General features: G+C 37.9%; 1 protein-coding gene across 27 annotated transcripts in view; it reads left to right on the top strand.

Annotated features, from left to right (window-relative positions):
* Window positions 1-17,641, top strand: part of NRXN1 (neurexin 1) — a 734,224-nt gene that overhangs the window by 238,547 nt on the left and 478,036 nt on the right. For all 27 annotated transcript variants that reach the window (XM_040551878.1, XM_040551901.1, XM_040551900.1 and 24 more), the window contains one exon: window positions 16,851-17,152. In XM_040551878.1, the coding sequence (XP_040407812.1) occupies window positions 16,851-17,152 (302 nt within the window). The remainder of the gene's footprint in view (window positions 1-16,850; window positions 17,153-17,641) is intronic.

Below are 17,641 nucleotides of genomic sequence, written 5' to 3'. Positions count from 1 at the left end.
AACCAGAAATAAATTCCAAAATTGCGGTCAATCTAAATCTATTTTTCAATTACTTTTGAGTGATAAGCAATTTAAATTTGCAAAAACATTCCAGAGTTTAAAGACGTTGCTATAGACAGTTGATAAAGATCTCATCACTTCAGTGTAAATGTAAAATGTATACTGTGTTTTAAATATTAAAAATTAAGAGAAAGGAACATATAGGAATATTTGGGGGGTTCATTTTTGATGGTACATTGGACGAGATATATAAGAGCTTGAACGATAAATGAAAGACAAACATTATGTATTCCTGTCTCATATCAGTGCAAAACTGTTTTTGAAAAAATGCTTCAAACACATAATACCATTGCAGTGGTCTTCCCTCTGCATCTCTGGAGAACCTATTGTTACACAGTGCTTCTTGTAACAGATGTTAGCTAGAACTCCTAAGTTTTTTCTCAAAATTACTGTTTTTGTTGTTTGTTTGTTTGTTTTTATTGCATCCAAACCCCAGGATATGCTGTACTAATCCAGTAGAGCTGTGTGGCACTATAAGAGATGTTCAGTTGATGTTTCAGAAGCTTATTAGCACTGGAGATGTTCTTTATCAGATCATTTAGCTAATTATATCACTACCTACTTGAGATGTAATTAATATAACGTGTCCTGGTTTCAGTTAGGACAGAGTTAATTTTCCTCCTAGTAGCTGGTAGGGTGCTATGTTTTGGATTAGGATGAGAAGAGCACTGATAACATGCTGATGTTTTAATTGTTGTAGAGCAGTGCTTACACCAAGCCTAGGACTTTTCAGCTTCTTGCTCTGTCCTGCTAGCGAGCAGGCTAGGGATGCAGCAGGAGCTGGGAGGGGACAGACCCAGGACAGCTGACCCAAACTGGCCAAAGGGGTATTCCATACCATCTGACGTCATGCTGAACAATATATAGGGGTGGCTAGCAGGGGTGGGGGGGGTGCGGCTGCTCGGGGATAGGCTGGGCATCGGTCAACGGGTGGTGAGCAATTGCATTGTGCATCACTTATTTCGTACACATTATTACTATTAATACTATTATTATTATTATTATTGTTATTGTTATTTCCCTGTCTTAATAAACTGTCTTTATCTCAACTCACAGGCTTCACTTTCCCGTTTCTCTCCCCCATCCCAGAGAGGGAGGGGGGAGGGTGAGCGAACGGCTGTGTGGTGTTTAGCTGCCAGCCGGGCTAAACCACAACAGTCCCAGCTGCTCGGGGATAGGAGGGTGGTGAAGGAGAAAGGGAGAGTGAACAGGTAGGAAAAAAATATCTTCCCCTGTCCCCTCCACAGATTTGCCTTTTTTCATCAGGGAGCCATAGGTGTAATTGCTAATAGTTTCTGAGATATGGTTTCCGAAGTATAGAGTCGACGACAGTGCTGAGTACAAATGCCAGGTTAGAGTCATGACCAAAAATCTCATCATTTCATAAGCCATTGTTACACCACACAGTACCATAACAATCTTAAACCAGGGCCCGGAAAGGATAAACAGCACGACAGGGAGCACATACAGAAAGTAACATGCTATAAAACTCAACTTGGGAAACAGGCACAGAAGACTTGAGATTAAGGCAATCAACATTGTGACTAGCAACTATGAAGCGGGTCGAATACTTATACCAATTTTAGTTTAACACACTCTGGTCAAATCTGTCTATCTCAACGCTTCGGGCCCCATGCTGGGCGCCAAAAGGACTGTTGTGGTTTAGCCCGGCTGGCAGCTAAACACCACACAGCTGTTCGCTCACCCTCCCCCCTCCCTCTCTGGGATGGGGGAGAGAAATGGGAAAGTGAAGCCTGTGAGTTGAGATAAAGACAGTTTATTAAGACAGGAAAATAATAATAATAGTATTAATAATAATAATGTGTATGAAACAAGTGATGCACAATGCAATTGCTCACCACCCGTTGACCGATGCCCAGCCTATCCCCGAGCAGCCGCCCCCCCCCCCCCCCCCCCCCCGACCGCGGCTAGCCACCCCTATATATTGTTCAGCATGATGTCAGATGGTATGGAATACCCCTTTGGCCAGTTTGGGTCAGCTGTCCTGGGTCTGTCCCCTCCCAGCTCCTGCTGCATCCCTAGCCTGCTCGCTAGCAGGACAGAGCGAGAAGCTGAAAAGTCCTTGGCTTGGTGTAAGCACTGCTCTACAACAATTAAAACATCAGCATGTTATCAGCGCTCTTCTCATCCTAATCCAAAACATAGCACCCTACCAGCTACTAGGAGGAAAATTAACTCTGTCCTAACTGAAACCAGGACACACGTTAGATTGGAACTATTCTGTTATTTGGCTTGAAGTGTACATTAAATATAATACCAAGAGAATCAAAGCAATTTTAGAGATTTCCTCTCCTAATCATGTTTTTACTAATGATAATTAAGAATGAATGTAAATCTTCCTGAAAGTCCTCAGCAAAGGGCTCAGGTGCTGAAGGAACAGGCCAGAAATGGAATTTTTAATTTATTCTTATTTATTTAATCTGGTACACAGTCTGCTTTCCAGTTTCAGATGAATAAGTGCATCTGTCTTTCACGCAGGTCTTGCCTATATGCTGCAGGCAGAAGAGAGCCAGCACAGGACAGGGAAAAAGAACCCCACCTTTTCTGTATCATCACACATTAAAACTGGCACTTGCAGGAGTTTTAGTTACAGAGAAAAAAATAAAAAGTTGCTTTTACTATTTCACTGTCAGGTTTTCTGCCAACTCTCACTGATTTCTTTAAGCAATCTTGTGTCAAAAGCCTCTGTGCTCCTGTGTGATTACTTGAGGTAAAAATGAGTGCCGGTTATCGATAAGTCCTTTGATCTTTGATGAGTTCAGCACGTTTTTTTACCTTGGCATAGTAACTGATGCCTGTATTTGCCTGTATAATAGTAGCCTGGTTTCTGAACATCTGACCAAAACCTTCACTGAGTTTAGAAGCTACCATCATGTAGAGTAAAAGCTATTTCATTTTCTGTGGATATAGATGTATTATACGTATACGATATTTTGCAATTTATTCTTAATTCAACACAAATGTCTTTAAACTTAATGTGTCCATCTTTTTTTTTGATTAATTATATGAAAAGCATTACTCTTTTGATGTATACTGATACAGAACTTTCTAATACACTTATTAATGAGATGACAGTTCATGTGGAAAAGATTCATTTATTTTCAGCTTTTATCAGTCTAATACTTATCGTATACTAAGAAAGCATAATTCCTAAAAATTCCTACTCATTCTGCCCTCCCTACCCAACTGCAAATTTGTTTTTGAAGTGCATAATGTGTGTGATTAAATAAAAGAAACTGAAAATGAGTGAAGAAATTACATGATCTAGCCTTTTTAATAGAAGAATTAAAATAGCTGTTTAGCAAAATGGAGTAATTTATCACTTATTAGTGATAAACTACCTAGTGTTCCCTTTAACTCATTTATCATGAGTGGCAAGTATTATTGTTTTATTCTAATCTGAGAGGGTGGGTAAGGATCAGAGGCTTACATTTCAGTGTTCATACCTCTTGCAATTAGCAACTAATTTAATCGTGATTGTTTATAAAATAAAACAGGACCTAGAAAACCTTTCAGAGTTTGTCTTCTACTGGAACATGGTATTATACATGACTTTATATCATTTATGTGGTTAAATCCTTGCTTTCAGGTGGAATTTTAAATTACACTTCAATCCACTCAAGTATATGATAGCTTTATTTGTATGTTGGATACAAGTAGTACATCTTTGTTGCCCATAATTTCAGTTGTAGTATCCTTTTACAAAATACAGCATGCAGTTAGAGTGCAGTTTATAAGTAGATTACGGTAGTCCAAAGTAGTTGGTTAACACAAGAGTGCCGAATCAAAGTCTGACTTCTCTTGTCTTTTTTTTTTCTGAGCTCAGAATTTGCTTCTGGAGGAAGGCTCGAGACAGTTTAGACTCCTCTGATCTTTGGAGTGAATAGACACTTGTACTGAATTTTTCTGTCAAAATATAATTTAAAATAATAATAATAAATCCTAGAGAAATGATTCTACATTCTTTCAGAATAAGTTGCTCATGTTTCTCAAATGTTCTGTTCTTGTGTTATGTCAGTCATGATTTTTCTCCTAATGGATGCGCACTACTTCTCCCTCCCTTCTTACTTTATTAGCAGAATAATGTGACCACTAAAATCAAAACATGTTTTAGAATGCTTTCTGGAGCGGGTAACTACTTTTTTTTTTTTTTTTTTTTTTTGGGGGGGGGGGTGGTGATAATCTGTCTTCATCATTCTGTAACAATAGCTGTTTCCAAATTAGAAAGAAAATTCCTATTCAAAGTGTAAGTGTGGTTATTTGCTTTTAACAGTCTATGAGTGTGACTTTTTTTTTGTTTGCTGATTTACATATAATAAAAGCTTATCCATATTCAAAGTTTGCTTAAGTATTACAACAGTAGGTTACACGATGTGTTTGAGGGTATGCTTACAAATAAGATACTCAACAGTGATTTCAGTTCCTGCTAGAGAATCTATTGCAGCATCATGTATTCCTTTCAGTGTTATTAATAGGGAAGAGAGCCAGGGAGAGCAAAAATTGTTAAGAAACAGGAGCAAGTTCCTAGATTCATGAAATCATGAATCTCATTTCTTCCCCAAATTGTTCCCTAGGACTTTTCTTACAGTATTTCTTTAGAGGCCAACAGTTTTGGGAAAGGAACAAAACAATGTAAGGAAGGGGAAGGAAGAGTGTGAGATTCTCCTGTAAAAAAAAAATAAAATTATTTATCTGTGCTTAAATGACATGGGAACAGAAAATTGATCGTCTATAGCAACGTCAGTACTTTTTCAAATTAATTCAATCCACATCGGTGAAGTAGACACCTGTACTCCTTTTGAACTAATAATTTCTTTGGCATTATCATAATTTTATCATTTGCTGTTATATAATTTGGTTTTGTACTTAAGTATTAAATTTGTTAAGCAGACAGTACTTATTTGTTTTTTTTTAAATGCCTGTGTGATTCGTTTATATAAGTAGTGCTGAAAACCCATTTTATGCAAGTGGGAAACAAATTCAGGTATAAAATTTGGAGAATAAATGCATTATTTTTGAATTTTCTATCTTAAGATCCAGTGACTGATAAATTCAGGAAAGGATTTAGGTTGGCCTTCTAAAATGGCAGTATGCTGAGAAACCTTGCGCATGATGCATCCTGAGATAGTTCTGGGTTCAGTCATACATCCATATGCAGACCCTCTGTGTAATGGCAAGCCATTATTTTGCTATTATTGTGAAGTTTCCAGCTTTTGATGTTTACAGAAGTAGCAGTTTAGAATGACTTGCTTTGTAGTATTAGGCATCCTTGTTAATTATTTTGTCTACATGCTGTTTTGGTAAAGTTTTCCCTGGTTGCACTACTCTGTGAAAGACTGTAAATAAGAAGGTGGCACAACAGATAAATTTTTGAATTTTAAATTACCATGAAATGGAGCACAAAACAGTACATCTGGGAACATACTAGAGTCTGGTTTGGAATAATTCATTTATTCAGTTCATAATATTAATATTTTGGAGATTTTGTAGCGGGAATATGGCTTTTAGAAATAGACTATCAATGGTTTCAGCTTATTTCCTCTTTGAAAATAATTCTTTTGGTAGGTAGACAAAAGAATAGACAGCACTTCACTAGTTATTGTTTGTATAGTATCGAATAATGGTTTGTCACATGACATGTATCCTTGAAATTTGTTTTATAATCTTATTTTAAGATTTCTGGTTTATTTTTCCTTAAAGAAATGTTTCAGCCATTATCAAATAGCTTTGATTTATCCTGTCTGGATGATTTTATTTCTCTGGTCTGTGGTCCCATTACTTTTGATACATAATAAGGTCAAAGCGTCCAGTGGTATGCATTTGATTTGAATCAAGCAAGGGTACAGGATCAAATTATTATCAAATCAGCCAGACTTATTCTGTGATTTAATACTGCCAGGAAGGAGGCTACATATGCAGTAAAGCTAAACGTAGTGCTTATGTAGGATTGCAGAATCTGCTATGAGAAATCTGCTAAAGCCTGTGGAAGTATTTCTTCTGGCCATTTGATCAAACTCTAAGAACCTAAATGAACCTCTAGCGAAGTGAATGTTAAAACTATTGTTGACTTTAGTGGGAAATAAGGTAAATTCTAAGGAAATAAGAAATATGCCTTTCCTGCGCTCGCGTGTGCTATGATGAGACATGCTTCTTGTCTGAAGTCTTTCTATGATACGAATAGATCCCATGTCTTTATATATTCATAATCAGCTATTTGGGATTGTAACTGCAGTAATATACAGTAATTTACAGTACTTAGAATTCATAATGAAAACATGTTATACTCAGTTATTGGGTTCATATTATCTAGTTTTTTTCTATGTAGGTAATTACATTTTAATCATTAAATGAAGTGCAACACTTCATGCTGGCTAGAATGACTGCCATACATTTTTAATGGTTTCTCTAAGTGTCATTAAGTGATAATTTGAAAAAAATAAACACCCATCAATAGACACAATTCATTATTAATAAAGTCTGTTCTTAATTCGCTTTTAAAAACAACAAAAGGGTGCCATGAAATGCTGTAGTGATAGATTATAACTGCTTCTTATATAAAACATACAAATATATTTTAATAATTTTGTTGAATCTGTTCATTCTAAATGCATTTCTTAATAAAAGTAAAAGACTACATCTGCACGATAGAACTAGAGAGTTGATACAGGTATCATAGACTCATTTAGATTGAAAAAGACCCTTAGATCATCAAGTTCCAACCATCACCTAACACTACCAAGTCCACCACTAAGCCATGTCCCTAAGCACCACATCCGTATATCTCTTAAAGGGATGGCAACTCTACCATTTTCCTGGGCAGCCTGTTCCAATGCATAACCATTTTTTTCCATGCAGAAATTATTAGATATATAATCTGAACCTCCTCCGGTGCAACTTGAGGCCATTTCCTCGTATCCTATCACTTGTCATATGAGAGGAGAGACCAACACCCACCTCACTACAACCTCCTTTCAAGTAGTTGTAGAGATCAGAACTCCTCTGATCCTCCTTTTCTCCAGATTAAACGATCCCAGTTCCTTCAGCCATTTCTCATAAGTCTTATTTTTAGTGCCTTCACCAGCTTCATTGCTCTTCTCTGAACATGTTCCAACAACTCAAGATCCTGGGATGGTTAGTTAACAGTAATGCGTTACAGTTTTTGTCCTGCATCTGATGATGGACAGAATATTTTGACTTTTGTATGTCTTCTAAAATGTCAAAGCAAGCTGCAGTAAAATTCTGTAAGCCGACTTTCCTTTTTTTTTTTTTTTTTTTTTTTTTTTTGCGTCTTTGTTAACTTACACTGAAACTGTACAGTGGCAAATCTGTGGTTCTTTTACCTTCTATTTTCCCATTTCATAGCCAGGTATGGCAAACAGCATTGCAGTTGCTGTGTTTCTCATCACTTTCCAAATGGCATTGCCCTTTTGAGGGCAAAGATGACTGAGCTTGAATCTAAGTGATCATGAGAGGGGTTTTAGTTTCTCGTGAGGAATGCATTATTCCAAAGTCTGGAGAAATGCAGAGATGGATTATGACTGCCTCCCCTCTGTAGTGGGTTTACGTGTCAAGGTTTTGGTGGCAGGGGGCCATAGGGGTGGCTTCTGTGAGAAGAATCTAGAAGCTGCCCCATGTTAGGTAAGGGCCCCACTGTTCACCAGAGCCGAGCCAATAAGCAATGTTGTTTTGCGCCTCTGTGAGAGCATACTTAAGATGGAAAAAAAAAAAAACAACACTGCACCACACAGCAGCTGGGAGAGAGGAGTGAGGAACAGCCTTGCAGGTGCCAAGGTCAGTGAAGAAGGAGAGGGAGAGGTGCTCCAGGCACCGGAGCAGAAGTCCCCTGTGGCCTGTGGTGAGGACCATGGTGAAGCAGGCTGTCCCCCTGCAGCCCATGGAGTACCACGGTGGAGCAGGGTTCCACGCTGCAGCCCATGGAGGAGACCACAGTGGAACAGGTGGACCTGCATTGACAGAGGCTGCGGCCTGTGGAAGACCCCTGCTGGAGCAGATTCTGGGCCAGACCTGTAGCCTGTGGAGAGGAGACCACGCAGGAGCAGGTGACCTGGCAGGAGCTGCTGCCCGTGGGGGATCCAGGTTGGAGCAGTTTGCTCCTGAGGGGTGGACCCCATGGTACGGACCCATATCTGGAGCAGTTCTTGAAGAGCTGCTGCCTGTGGGAAGCCCATGTCGGATCAGTTCAGCAAGGACTGCATCCCATGGGAGGGACCCCACAGCACAGGGGACGAGAGTGATCGAGAAGGAGTGGCGAAGAAGCGCCATAGACTGTCCATTATCCCCATTCCCCGGTGCTGCTCGGGGGGAGGAGGTGGAAGAGGGTGGACGCGGGGGGGAAGGTGCTTTTGGTTTCTTTCCTTTGTTTCTCACTTCTCTAGCTTGTTAGTAATAAGCAATAAATCTTACTATCTCCCTATGCTGAGTCTGTTTTGCCCGTCACGATAATTACTGCGCAATCTCCCTGTCCTTATCTCAACCCTTGAGCCCTTTTCATCGTATTTTCTACCCGTTCCTCTTTGAGGAGGGGGGAGGGAGAGAGCGGTTGCAGTGGAGCTCAGCTGCCCACCCGAGTAAAACCACCACACCCTTGCACAATTTCTGTATTTTGTTCAGTTTGGCCAAACAAGAATAATGTCACAGTTATTATTTGAATTCACACCATTGATGTCTTTTCAAACTATTTGGAAACAGTTGTGTTACGATACTTCCATTGGAAAGTTATTATATGCTTTTTTTTCCACTTTCAATCAGTTTGAAACCAGCAGTTTTCAGATGCATTCTTCTATACACTAAGCCTGTTTTTACGGGTACCAGCTGCCTGTGAAAGAGTTCTTCAATAGTTCTTAACTGGCAGCATCTACTGGAAAATGTGATGAGTATCTAGTTGAGTAACCAGACAGAGACTAATGAGTATCTCATTAGGTACTATTCAAACACTGAGACCATTTGTCTGTCACATTATTAATAGCAATGAAACTCACTTGAATAAAAAACAAATTTCTTCTTCTGTTAAGTATTGATACCAGAAGTGAATATTCTTATTTACAAAAATGTTGTTGAATCATTTCAGTGTTTCTAGCCTTAGCTTCCTAAAAGCCATTTACATCAGCATGCTCAACTGATTTGAGTTTTACTGAAAACATAGTAACTAGTGTAAAAAGAAAGGGAATTGCTTCTGTACCTACAGCCAGAACATGCTTGGAGTATAGGTGAAGTTTGACTTCTCTTTAGAAATAAAATAGGTCACTAAGGTTTGCCATGTCAGCAAGTAATTTGTTGAGGTTGCTAGTATTACTAACAAAAGAGTGAAGTTCTTGCTGTGAGGATTAACAAAAATGTGGAAAATAATGTTTTAAAGGATGAGGGCTGCAGGAACAATAACAGAGCCACAGGATGGTTGAAGTTGGAAGGTCATCTGGCCCAACCCTCTTGCTCAAGAAGGGACACCTAGAGCAGGTTGCCTAGAAACGTGCCCATGCAGCTTTTGGATATCTCCAAGGAGGGTGACCCTACACCCTCTCTGGACAATCTGTGCCAGTGCTCTGTCACACTCACAATAAAGAATGTTTTCCTGATGTTTAGATGGAACCTCTCATGTTCCTGTTTGTGCTCATTACCATTTTTCCTGGCATTGGGTATCACTGAAAAAGAGTCTGGCTCTGTCTTCTTTGCATCCTCATTCAGGTATTTACATTTATTTATGAGATCCCCCTCCATCCCCAAGGATGATCATGGGAAGGCCGACTCACTTGTAGCTCCCTGGATTTTCCTTCTTGCTCTTCTTGAAGTTAGGAGTGATGTTTGCTTTCCTCTAGTCTCTCCCAGTCACCACATTTGATCAAAAATTATCAAGATGGCCTTACAATGATGTCTGTCTGTTCCCTTAGCACTCGTTGGTGCCTTAAGTTGTTTCTTTAAAAATATAAAATGATACCCAAATCTTGACAGGTACACCATTTGTTTTGTAAAGTAATTTAACTTATGTTATTATGTGGTATTTCACTACTACTGTCGTTAGCCATTCAGACATATTTCATAGAAGGCAAGATTTTTAAGTTTGAATTGATTTGTAAGTTTTTAACATGATTTTAATGAGAAAGATTGATGATAATGTGTTGTCAAAGACAGATAGATGGTGGGGAATATTTGTACACTTTAGTACTGAATTTCTGATTATCTGTTGCTACTGAGAACACTTTGATAAGCATTTGATAAATGGTGAATTCCATAATATTGAAGAATCTAGAGTAGAAAATGAAACAGATCTACCAGCATACTGGATTAAGCATGAAAACCTGAGATTTAGTTTTTGTTGTTTTTTTGTTTGTTTGTTTTTTTGTAATTAGGTTTATGGAATGCGGTAGTTTTGTCCATGTTTATCTAGCATATCGTATACCTTCATGCTTACCCAGATGACTGTCAAATACAAAAGCTACCAAATAAGGAAATACATGATATAGTCAAGAACCTTCAGCTAAATTACAGGTTTTGCTTGCTTTTTTCTTTCTTAATTGGTGTTTTTGTTAGAGCTGCTAAAATGCTACCTTCTGTAGATGTTATCTTAAAACACTTCAGTTGCTTTTGAAGAATTACAATGTTAAAAGTGATTTGGTGTGAAGAACTACAGACTCTGCAAAGTAATCCCTGTTCCCAGATAGATATTTTAAGACAAGACTACAACAACAACATCAAAAACCATGACGTTATCTAACATTGTGATGTGAACATGGTATTAACTGACTTCAACTTAGAGCAAATGCTGTTGGTAAACCTACAGAGCAGTGTTGTACACATTTTCTTAATTAGATCTGAAGTAGTAGAGCTGTGCAAGTATTATACAGCATCTGGTAGAGCTGGTTAAATTTGTGTTTTAGAGATGTACTGTGTATGTCCAAGTGAGAATATTTTTTATGACTGTATTTGAATGCATGATATGAAATGCATACAAAATGCCAGAAGAGGATGGAGCGATTGGTGAGCCAGTTAGAGGTTCTGAAGGTGAAGTTGTCTTGTGTCCCCACAGAGGGGAGGATTAATCTCCTGACTGCAATGCATGAACACACTGTTGTCAGATGAGAAACTTTCCCAGTTATCTGAAGTATGGATTTGACCTACCTGATAAATGTCTGTGCTCTGATGCACTATTATCATACTTTAATGGAGGCCTGTTATGGATTTACAATGCAATTTCAGAGCGATCAGGGGCCATGTGTTCATACTACAATGAATTCTGAAAACTGAATAAGCAAAATGCAATGCTACAATGTAAAAATAGAAAAGAAAAAAAAAAAAAGCATGTATGTTTCAGTAGGTTAAAAAAAAAAAAGGAAAAAAAAAGTTTGGGATAAGTATGGAATTAAAGGCTTTTCCCACATTTTTCATTTTTTTCAACCAAAATATTTTTCTGACATAAAATATTATGATAAATTTTGACTTTAATTTCTTACCTTTAGGCCAGTTTTTAAACAAATTAATGCTATTTAGATGCAATGCCAAATAGATTTTTAAAAAATTAAATGTTTCAGCGTAACCTAAAGAAAAAGAAACGCTAAAAACTGCCAACACTTCAGATTCAAACTTTACATGCCACTTTCTTGCCAAAATTAGTGGTTAAATTAAACCTCAGTTTACGAATTCTTTAGAGATTCACCAAATGGGATACCTAATCATCATCATTCTAGTTTCTGCCATGTGAATTGGGGGAATCTTCATACACGAGTTGATTTTGATCAGCTCATGTGTCAAGTGATGACACGTAATGTGAAGGAAAGCACTACAGTATTTCCATAACATTTGTTTAAGTAGCTTATATGAACATCATAAAATGTATCAATTACTTTTTTTTTTGGTGACATTACTAAAAGGTAGTACAGACCTTATTATAGAAGCTGCAAGAATTGGGGAAGAGATCAAATAGTGAATTAAGTAGTGTACATACCATCATTACATTGATTGAAGATGCTACAGAAGAAGAAGAGTCCATAGGTTGCCATTAGTAATCTTACTGAAAGTCAGTCAGATGGGACTCATATTAAACAGATGTTTTCCAATCTGTGAAGCTGATTTGATCTTTCCAATGACAACTCGAGCCTTTTTTTTTTTTCCCTTTTTCCTTTTTCCATTGAAGAGGTAAAGGGCTACTGATTTGGCCTTTTATTTTCTCCCTTAAGGAAAATGCAAGACTAAACTTCTTGACATAAATGAATACTTACAAAATAACATAATAGACACAGAAATGTTAACCTCTGTATTGGATGTCTGTAGCAAGGTATTGGTAGCAGGAGAGCAGGTGGTGGCCTCCCTGAGAAGAAGTCGGGACTGTCCATGGTAGACATAGCTGGTTTCAATGGCCCCACCACAGGGCAAAGTTGAGCCCATCAGCCAAATTGTTGGTGCCTCTAAAAGCATTAAAGAGATGGCAAAATACTGCCTGTCAGAAGGAAGGGAATGGAAAATGGAAAATGAGAGGGGAGTTGCTCCAATTACTGTAGCAGAGATTTAACTGCAGCCCGTGGAAGAGACCATGTTGGAGCAGGTATTTCTCTGTAGCTTCTGGAGGGCCCCATGCCAGAGCAGGTGGATATTTCCTCCAGGAGCTGTTGCCTGTGAAATGCTTTAGCAGATTTATCCTGAAGGACTGCAGCCCATGGAGAGGACACATGGTGGAAGAGGGGAAAAGACTGAGGAGGAGGGAGCCGCACACAGGAGCTGGTGTGGACTGCCTACAGCCTCCATTCCCCATCCCCCTGTACTGCTCAGGGCAGGACAGGGAGAGGTAGAGGAGGCAAGAATGAAGCAGTGAAGGGAATGAAGTTGATCCAGTGGAAAAAAATGGGGAGAAGGCTTTGTTTTAATTTTTGGTTTTGTTTCTCACCTTCCAAAACTATTTTAATAGCAATAAATGAAAATGATTTTTTTCCAAGCTGAATATGTTTGGCTTGTGATAGTAATTGGTAAGTGATCTCCCTGTCTTTAGTTAATCCACAAGCTTTTCTATCTTACTTACCCCTGCTGTCCCCTTGATGAGGGGGAGTGAGAGAACAGCTGGGTGGGTGGGTGTCTGGCAGCTGGCCAAGGTCAACTGAACAACATCTAAAAGGCTTTTTTTTTTTTTTTTTTTTTTTAAGTCTGCATAAATTGTGGCTCTGTTTACAATTGTCCTGGTTTCAGTTAGGACAGAGTTAATTTTCCTCCTAGTAGCTGGCAGGGTGCTATGTTTTGGATTAGGATGAGAAGAGCACTGATAACATGCTGATGTTTTAATTGTTGTAGAGCAGTGCTTACACCAAGCCAAGGACTTTTCAGCTTCTCGCTCTGTCCTGCTAGCGAGCAGGCTAGGGATGCAGCAGGAGCTGGGAGGGGACAGACCCAGGACAGCTGACCCAAACTGGCCAAAGGGGTATTCCATACCATCCGATGTCATGCTGAACAATATATAGGGGTGGCTAGCCGGGGTGGGGGGAGGGGGCCGGCTGCTTGGGGATAGGCTGGGCATCGGTCAACGGGTGGTGAGCAATTGCATTGTGCATCACTTATTTCGTACACATTATTACTATTAATAATATTATTATTATTATTATTATTGTTATTATTATTTCCCTGTCTTAATAAACTGTCTTTATCTCAACTCACAGGCTTCACTTTCCCATTTCTCTCCCCCATCCCAGAGAGGGAGGGGGGAGGGTGAGCGAACGGCTGTGTGGTGTTTGGCTGCCAGCCGGGCTAAACCACAACAACAATATGAGACTATAATTTTGCTTTTGAATGAGCTTGCTCCTTCAGGCCCTTCTTTGGGGAAGTTTTAAAAAATGTGCCTGGCATGCTGTTACAGTTCTATTCATTTTCACATCTGTGTAAGTGATCTGGTTTTGCAGAAGTAGTTTATATTGCATAATATTTATACATAAATATACTGCATGTTGATTCATTTATATTCTTTAGCTTTTTGTGTTTGAGCCATTAAATACATGGTAGATGTAGTTTTGTCCCAAGTTGCTGCATTTAATATTTATCATCTATTCAGTGTAGCTATTCATGCTGTTTTAGTATGCGTTTGCAGTAAGCATCCATACCAAATAAATTTGCTCTTGAGCGTTTTACGCTTTTATTAAATATTCATTAAATGGGAGGCATGGTAGTCATGCGGTCCACTGCTTAGTGTATTGAAACCCTAGAAAATGCATTGTTTGTAATTTTTTTAAAACAAAACAAGCCGTGATTTTCCTCCTCTACTGAAACATGTTAGGATCCGGGGCTCTTAGTCTAGTGTTGGGTTCTGCACACAAGACTGAGAATTTTTAAGATCCAGAGAATGGGTACAACAAATTCTGTATGTCCTTAGAGTATATTTGCAGTAAGTCTCTTGACCTGCTGTTTCTGATGGACTTGGATGATAGATAGGTATTTTCTTGCTTCTCTATTGTTGGCTGTGCTAAAGGTAAAAATAAAGACTTTTGGACAGATTAAACAGACTAATTTTTGGCATCAGTCATGCAAATAAAATCTAGCTCACATTTCAATCAAGTTCAACAGGGGGTAAAATTTGTCCTAAGTGTAAGAAATTTATGCTTGATAAAAAGAAGTCAGGAAAAATGCCAAAGTTATTTTTAAAACCAGACTAATTTAACTGCTTTTTCTCTATGATAAGCCTTAGTCAGAACTCCTGTAAGAATGTAATTTTTGTCCAGAATGGAACCTGTGGGGAATAAAAGGCTTTCTCAGGATTACTGTTCTCCAGAAGCTTGGGAGGGTGAGATAGCAGTTATGTTGTAACCTTTCTTACCATGCAACTGTTTATATTCCTAAGCCTATATTTATCTGAGTTCCTCACTAGAAAGGTGATAGTGTTTGTCCATGGAGGTACCAGCTGTCTGAATATTACAGAACTAGAGAAGCATGGGTAGGATGTAGCATGTTTTCATGCTACATAGCACCTACTGTATATTTATTGTACATAAGAAATGGCCAATATAGGAAGCAGTCTGTATATTATGTATGATCATCTGCTTGTTGAAAGAGAGGGAACATCACTTAATCTGGAACTCAAGACTAGGGATTTTTGTTTGGTGTTTGTATCTTTTGAGAACACCTCTAGCAAAATAGAGGGGAAAACCCTCCTTAAGGGTGCTCGGAGAGGTGTTTGTTTATTTTTTAAAGTGTTTAATTACAAAATAGGCTTAGCTTGTTAAACCCAGGTGTGAATTTCCTTTTACAAATCCTGGTAGTTTTATTTAGGGTAAGATACTTCTGAAGCCTGATTTGGTCATTGTGTGGAGCATATTAGATAAGTAGAGGCTACTAGACCATTTTTAAAATTTATATATATATTAATATATTTGTAAGAATATTATTATATTCATTACCATTTTATGCTTAAATATATACACATATATAAAATGGTCTAATAGGATTTGCCTTCTGCTTCATTAAACAAACAAACAAAAAAACTCCAAATAACTGCATCAAACCAGTGAGATAACACCTCAAAATAATTGTAGACCATTAATTTTTAATGTTTTTATCAAAAAAAAAAGTTCAATAAAAATGTAATCACTGAAGTCCTATTTATCTGATTTTACAATGCTCTACTATTGAAAGTAAAATAGGCATTGCAAATACCTAGCATTTTTTTTTTTGTCCAGTCTGCTGTAGGGGGACCTAAGCAGATGAGACAGAACAACAGCAGACAGATATGCCTGGAGAATTTTCCTAAAACTATGTTCTCACACCTGCTTTTTGTCTGCTCTGTCATTAACTGTTCTATTCTGTTCTCTTTTAAATTCATGCTGTTATTATTTCCTTTACCTGTGTATTTATGTTTGGGTCTTGTGCTGATGGTATGACAGACTGGTGTTTGCAGCTATATTCTGGAGATTGAGTTTATAGCTCTTACATATTATGAAATCTGACATCCTCAGATTTTCATACCCGTACTATTACACTACTCCAACATTTACAGATTTCCATTGAATTCTTACTAGCATTTATTATTAACTAAACATAAACAAATCCTGACTTCGCGTATCTCCAAACGCTGTACACATTGTATAAGGTTGGTGTATATGTTTATCTGTAGGACTTCAGAGAAAACATAATCTCCATATATGTTGTTATACTTTTCTGATGAGGCTGAAAACTTAGCTTGTCCTTTTTGTGTTTCTTAATCACCTTTAGGATAAACTAAGAAATAACCTGTATGACACATGCATGCTAGTAAAAGTATATCTCAGAAAAACTATTTGTTTACTATTTCATCTTAACTTGTTGTTTGGCATGGTAGTAGGTGTAGGTTTGGATAAGTTATATTCTTAAATAAATGTTTCGTAGTTATTCAAGACCTTAGGCCAAAGCACTTTGAGATATCTAGGTTGATTCCTTTTGAGATGCTATGATTTTAGTGAGGGTGAGGAAAGAAAAGATCCAGGTTTTGACTGAAATAATGTTTTAGTTTGCATATTCTCCTAAATGCTATGTGCTTAGATGCATTCCAGATCACATTGCTGATGCAGTATATTTTCTAAGTTTAATTGTACCCATAAAGGTTCTGTAAGAAAATACTATGTTCATAGAAAATCTTAGTTATCTTTTTTACTTCATGTATTTTGTGTTTTAAATTAATTACTTTTTAATATAGTGCTTACAGTAATACTGTTGAATTAGCTGTATTAGCTATATAAAAATAATCCATGAAAACAGCTTTGTAGTAAGTGCCAATGATTCATTTATTTATTTATTTATTTATTTTTCCCCAGGAAAAGAAGAGTATATTGCAACGTTCAAGGGATCAGAATACTTCTGCTATGATTTATCTCAGAATCCCATACAAAGTAGCAGTGATGAAATAACTCTCTCATTTAAAACACTTCAGAGGAATGGACTGATGCTTCACACAGGAAAATCAGCTGATTATGTCAATCTTGCACTGAAAAATGGAGCTGTCTCCTTGGTCATTAATTTGGGCTCAGGGGCCTTTGAAGCACTGGTGGAACCTGTGAATGGGAAATTTAATGACAATGCCTGGCATGATGTGAAAGTAACCAGGAATCTGCGTCAGGTAACAGTACAATGGATACAAGAATAATTGACTGTTTTGAGTAAATGCTTGATGATTTGAAAATTGCATAGTGTCACATTGGATGTGTTGTAGGCATTTTATTAGTTCTTTATTTGCACAAGGAGGGATATTCCTGCCACACTTGAGCAGGGGCATATCTAGAAAGTTGTAGGGCAAGCAGCTGTCTGAATGAGACAGTATTACAGTTAGGTGTTTTAAGACTATAGGTATCACTATGGTGTTTCTCCAGTACATCTGTCTGCCCTTGCAGTCTTGCATTAGCCAAGGCTAAAAACTTTCCATGGGACATAAGTTACTCTAACTCCATTGCAATTCTTTAATTTAAAGAAATGTTTTATCTATTTTTTGTCGTTTAAGGAGTGAGCAGAAAATTGATTGTTGGATAAAGTTTATGCACTGTGTGGAGGCATCTTGTGTGTCATGCCACATTTACCTAAGCAGAAACAGCAAATATATATCCAGGAAATT

This window comes from Cygnus olor, chromosome 3, assembly GCF_009769625.2.
Source record: "Cygnus olor isolate bCygOlo1 chromosome 3, bCygOlo1.pri.v2, whole genome shotgun sequence".
Taxonomy (NCBI): domain Eukaryota; kingdom Metazoa; phylum Chordata; class Aves; order Anseriformes; family Anatidae; genus Cygnus; species Cygnus olor.
This window is presented reverse-complemented; position numbering and strand designations above follow the sequence as displayed.